The sequence below is a fragment of the Pristiophorus japonicus genome, unplaced genomic scaffold, assembly GCF_044704955.1.
Source record: "Pristiophorus japonicus isolate sPriJap1 unplaced genomic scaffold, sPriJap1.hap1 HAP1_SCAFFOLD_2488, whole genome shotgun sequence".
NCBI lineage: Eukaryota > Metazoa > Chordata > Chondrichthyes > Pristiophoridae > Pristiophorus > Pristiophorus japonicus.
Genome location: NW_027252218.1, coordinates 13,292 through 18,967, shown reverse-complemented (window position 1 = coordinate 18,967; position 5,676 = coordinate 13,292). Strand labels below are relative to the sequence as shown.

The window sequence follows — 5,676 nt, the reverse complement described above, 5'->3', positions numbered from 1 at the left end:
AGAGAGAGGGGGACAGAGAGAGAGAGAGAGAGAGGCAGAGAGAGAGATAGAGTGTGAGAGTGAGAGCGAGAGAGCGAGAGAGCGAGAGAGTGAGAGAGAATGAGTGAGTGAGAGAGAGCGAAAGAAAGAGAGAGAGAGAGTGAAAGAGAGAGACAGAGAGACAGAGAGCGAGATAGAGAGATAGAGTGAGAGAGAGAGAGAATGAGAGAGAGAGTGCGAGAGCAAGACAGAGTGAGAGAGAGAGAGAGAGAGGGAGAGATGCTGACCTGAGATAGAGCGCACAGGTTGTCTGGCCGAGGATATAATCCGCTGTCGTCTCCCCGAACTCCCAGGGAACATTACGGACAAACTTCAAGACCGGGTTCCCCCTCTGAGGGCAGAAAAAGACAAAGTGAGTCAGGCAGTGACAGTGGGAACAGGAGGCCCATTCAGCCCCTCGAGCCTGTTACACAGGAACAGGAGGAGGCCCATTCAGCCCCTCGAGCCTGTTACACAGGAACAGGAGGCCCATTCAGCCCCTCGAGTCTGTTACACAGGAACAGGAGGAGGCCCATTCAGTCCCTCGAGCCTGTTACACAGGAACAGGAGGAGGCCCATTCAGCCCCTCGAGCCTGTTACACAGGAACAGGAGGAGGCCCATTCAGCCCCTCGAGCCTGTTACACAGGAACAGGAGGCCCATTCAGCCCCTCGAGCCTGTTACACAGGAACAGGAGGAGGCCTATTCAGCCCCTCGAGCCTGTTACACAGGAACAGGAGGCCCATTCAGCCCCTCGAGCCTGTTACACAGGAACAGGAGGCCCATTCAGTCCCTCGAGCCTGTTACACAGGAACAGGAGGAGGCCCATTCAGCCCCTCGAGCCTGTTACACAGGAACAGGAGGAGGCCCATTCAGCCCCTCGAGCCTGTTACACAGGAACAGGAGGAGGCCCATTCGGCCCCTCGAGCTGACGGGGCTCGCGGACGATCGCGGACACAGCGACACTCACCTGCCGTGGGCTGACCACGATGGCGCTGTGTTTGGCGGACGGCTTGGCGGCGAGATCGCCCGCCGGGGCTTGGGGCGGCCCCTCCGCGCTCGCCGTCGTCCCCGCTGACCCCCTCCGCCGGCCGGAGAGGCGGCCGTCGTCGCTGGACACCTCCGCTCCCTCGCCGCCCCGTGGCGCCGCTAATGTTCCCGACGGCTTGAAGAGGGGTCGTACCTGTGTGTGTGGCGGGGGGGAGAAACGGGCCGGTTAGAGCAGCGTTGGATATTCGACCGCAAGGGGCATCGCGGCACAGTGGGATATTCAGCTACAGGGGGCTTCGCGCGACTGGGGGATAGTCGACTACGCGGGACATCGCGGAGTTGGGGATATCTGACTACATGGGGGCATCGCAGCACAGTGGGATATTTGGCTACAGGGGGCATCGCAGCACAGTGGGATATTTGGCTACAGGGGGCATCACAGCACAGTGGGATATTTGGCTGCAGGGGGCATCGCAGCACAGTGGGATATTCAGCTCCGAGGGGGCTTCACATGACCGGGGATATTCGACTACAGGGGGCATCGCGGAATTGGGGATATTTGGCTCGAGGGGGCATCGCAGCACAGTGGGATATTTGGCTACAGGGGGCATCGCAGCACAGTGGGATATTTGGCTACAGGGGGCATCACAGCACAGTGGGATATTTGGCTGCAGGGGGCATCACTGCACAGTGGGATATTTGGCTACAGGGGGCTTCGCGCGACTGGGGGATAGTCGACTACGCGGGACATCGCGGAGTTGGGGATATCTGACTACATGGGGGCATCGCAGCACAGTGGGATATTTGGCTACAGGGGGCATCGCTGCACAGTGGGATATTTGGCTACAGGGGGCATCGCAGCACTGTGGGATATTTGATTACAAAGGGCATCACAGAATCAGGGATATTTGACTACAAACGGCATCACAGCAAAGTGGGATATTTGACTGCAGGGGGCCTCACGGCACAATGGGATATTTGACTACAAGGAGCCTCGCAGCTCAGTGGGATATTTGACTACAAGGGGCATCACAGCACTGTGGGATATTTGATTACAAAGGGCATCACAGAATTAGGGATATTTGACTACCAGGGGCATCACAGCAAAGTGGGATACTTGACTACAAGGAGCTTCGCAGCGCAGTGGAATATTTGACTGCAAGGGGCATCACAGCACTGTGGGATATTTGACTACAAGGGGCATCACTGCACAGTGGGATTTTTGACTACAAAGGGCATCACAGAATTAGGGATATTTGACTACAAACGGCATCACAGCAAAGTGGGATATTTGACTGCAAGGGGCATCACAGCATTGGGGATATTCGACTACAGGGGACGACATTGGGGGGGATTTTCTCAAGGGGATCGGGAGGTGATGCCGGCTGTAGTCGAACATCTTCGCCCGGTGCTGCCGGCTGAGCCTCGGCCGATCCCGTGGGGTAAACGGACTCTCACCGCCGCTGCCTCGCTCCCGTAAACCTCGTCCACGGTGGGGATGGTGAACTTCCTGGGAGTCCCTTTCTCCTGGGCCATCGCTCGATGACTGTGGGGGAGATTCAAGATCAGAAAACTACCCGGCTCGACGCCCAATCGCCCACAACACCCGGTGACCCCTCGGTGACCCCGCTCGACCCTCGGTGACCCCGCACGACCCTCCGTGACCCCGCACGACCCTCAGTAACCCCGCATGACCCCTGGTAACCCCACACGACCCTCGGTAACTCTTACTGACCCCCAATAAGCCTCAATCACCCCAATAATACTCAATAACCCTCAGTTTCCCCCAATAACCCTCTCTGACCCCCAATTACCCTCAGTTTCCTCCAATGACCCTCAATAACCCCCAATAACCCTCTCTGACCTCCAATTAGCCTCAGTTTCCCTCAATAACACTCTCTGACCCCCAATAACCCTCAGTTTACCCCAATAACCCTGTTTCCCCCAATAACCCTCAATCACTCCCAATAACCCTCATTAACCCTCAGTTTACCCCAATAACCCTCAATCACTCCCAATAACCCTCATTAACCCTCAGTTTACCCCAATAACCCTCAATCACTCCCAATAACCCTCATTAACCCTCAGTTTACCCCAATAACCCTCAATCACTCCCAATAACCCTCATTAACCCTCAGTTTACCCCAATAACCGTCAATCACCCCCAATAACCCTCAATCACCCCAATAACCCTCAGTTTACCCCAATAACCGTCAATCACCCTCAGTTTACCCCAATAACCCTCAATCACCCCCAATAACGCTCAATCACCCCAATAACCCCCATTACCCCTCAGTTTACCCCAATAACCCTCATTAACCCCAATAACCGTCAATCACCCTCAGTTTACCCCAATAACATTCAGTTTACCCCAATAACCCTCATTAACCCCCAGTTTCCCTCATTAACCCCCAGTTTACCCCAATAACCCTCAATAACCCCCAGTTTACCCCAATAACCCTCATTAACCCCCAGTTTACCCCAATAACCCTCATTAACCCTCAGTTTACCCCAATAACCGTCAATCACCCTCAGTTTACCCCAATAACCCCCAGTTTACCCCAATTACCCTCATTAACCCCCAGTTTACCCCAATAACCCTCATTAACCCCCAGTTTACCCCAATAACCCTCATTAACCCCCAGTTTACCCCAATAACCCTCAATAACCCCCAGTTTACCCCAATAACCCTCATTAACCCCCAGTTTACCCCAATAACCCTCATTAACCCCCAGTTTACCCCAATAACCCTCATTAACCCCCAGTTTACCCCAATAACCCTCATTAACCCCCAGTTTACCCTAATAACCCTCATTAACCCCCAGTTTACCCTAATAACCTTCATTAACCCCCAGTTTACCCTAATAACCCTCATTAACCCCCAGTTTACCCCAATAACCCTCATTAACCCCCAGTTTACCCCAATAACCCTCAGTTTACCCCAATAACCCTCAATAACCCCCAGTTTACCCCAATAACCCTCATTAACCCCCAGTTTACCCCAATAACCCTCATTAACCCTCAGTTTACCCCAATAACCGTCAATAACCCTCAGTTTACCCCAATAACCCTCAGTTTACCCCAATAACCCTCAATAACCCTCAGTTTACCCCAATTACCCTCATTAACCCCCAGTTTACCCCAATAACCCTCAATAACCCTCAGTTTACCCCAATAACCCTCAGTTTACCCCAATAACCCTCATTAACCCCCAGTTTCCCTTATTAACCCCCCAATTACCCTCAATAACCCGCCCTGGCCCCTCACTCCCCTCCCCGGAACCAACCAGCGCCGCCCAGGGCTGCCCGGGGGGACCGGAAGCATCGACACACACACACACATCTCTCCCCCCCCCCCAGCCCAGTGGGGACCGGAAAGAGCGACACACCCAGAGAGCCAGAGAGCCAGAGACTGGAGCCGGCGGGCGGCAGGACCCGGGGGCGGAGGGGACCCTTTGTCCTCAGCCCAGGGGGAGGGGGCGGGGTCTGTCTCACCGGACGTGGGTCCCCCACACACACCCCTCCCCACCGGAAGTGTGTGTGTGTGTGTGTGTGTCGCTCAATGTCTTCCACCCCGGAAACAAACTCCGGGAAATATGGTCCGGGGCAAAAAAAAATAGGAAATTAATAAAAAATTTTAAAATTAATTATAAATTGTTAAAAAAAAAAATTTTTTAAATGATAAATGACTGAAATAATTAAAATTGTTTACATGAGTCACATTATTTAAATCTAAAATTGTTCAATTAGTGATACTTTATTAAAATTATTGAAATTGTTGAAAATATTTAAATTGATCAAAATTATTAAAATTGTTGGAATTTGTTAAAATTAAAAATTAGTGAAATTATTAAAATTATAAATGAATTATAATTATAAATTAACAACATTATAAATAAGTAAATTTGTTAAATTATGAAAATATAAAATTATTACCACTGTTATAATTTAAAATGATAAATTAGTGACTTTATTAAAATTGTTAAAAGCTGTGAAAGTAATAACATCTAACATTATCAAACATGTAATAAATCACTGAATTATTAAAGTTGTTCAAATATTAATTTTATTAACATTAATAAATGGGTAAAATGATTGAAATGTGTTAAATTTGTTAAAAAGAGTGAAATTATAAAATTATTACCACTGTTATAATTTAAAATTATAAATTAGTGACATTATTAGAATTGTTAAAAGCTGTGAAAGTAATAACATCTAACATTATCAAACATGTAATAAATCACTGAATTAATAAAGTTGTTCAAATATTAATTTTATTAACATGGATAAAATTATTGAAATGTGTTAAATTTGTTAAAATGAGTGAAATTGTTTAAATCTAAAATGGTTCAATTAGTGATTTTTTATTAAAATTATTGAAATTGTTGAAATGTTGAAAATTGATCAAAATGATTAAGATTAATTCATTAGTAAAATTATTAAACTGTTAAACTGTTAAAATTATGAAATGATTACTCAATTGATGTTATTAACATTAATACATTGGTAATATTATTTACATTAATCCAAAATTAGTGAAATTATTAAAATTATAAATGAATTATAATTATAAATTAATAAAAGTATAAATAAGTAAATTTGTTAAATTATGAATTGATAACATTATCATTTAACATTATAAATTAGTGACATTATTAAAATTGTTAAAA

General features: G+C 47.4%; 1 protein-coding gene across 1 annotated transcript; it reads right to left on the bottom strand.

Moving 5' to 3' along the window:
• Positions 1–266: 266 nt before the first annotated feature.
• ercc1 (excision repair cross-complementation group 1) lies at positions 267–4,520 on the bottom strand (the record flags this gene model as incomplete). Its single annotated transcript, XM_070871461.1, has 4 exons — positions 4,502–4,520; positions 2,466–2,553; positions 988–1,200; positions 267–370 (listed from the first exon to the last, which is right to left on the bottom strand). Coding segments are annotated over exons 2-4 (395 nt in total), but the record flags the coding sequence as incomplete, so codon positions are not given.
• Between the last annotated feature and the right edge of the window lie 1,156 nt (positions 4,521–5,676).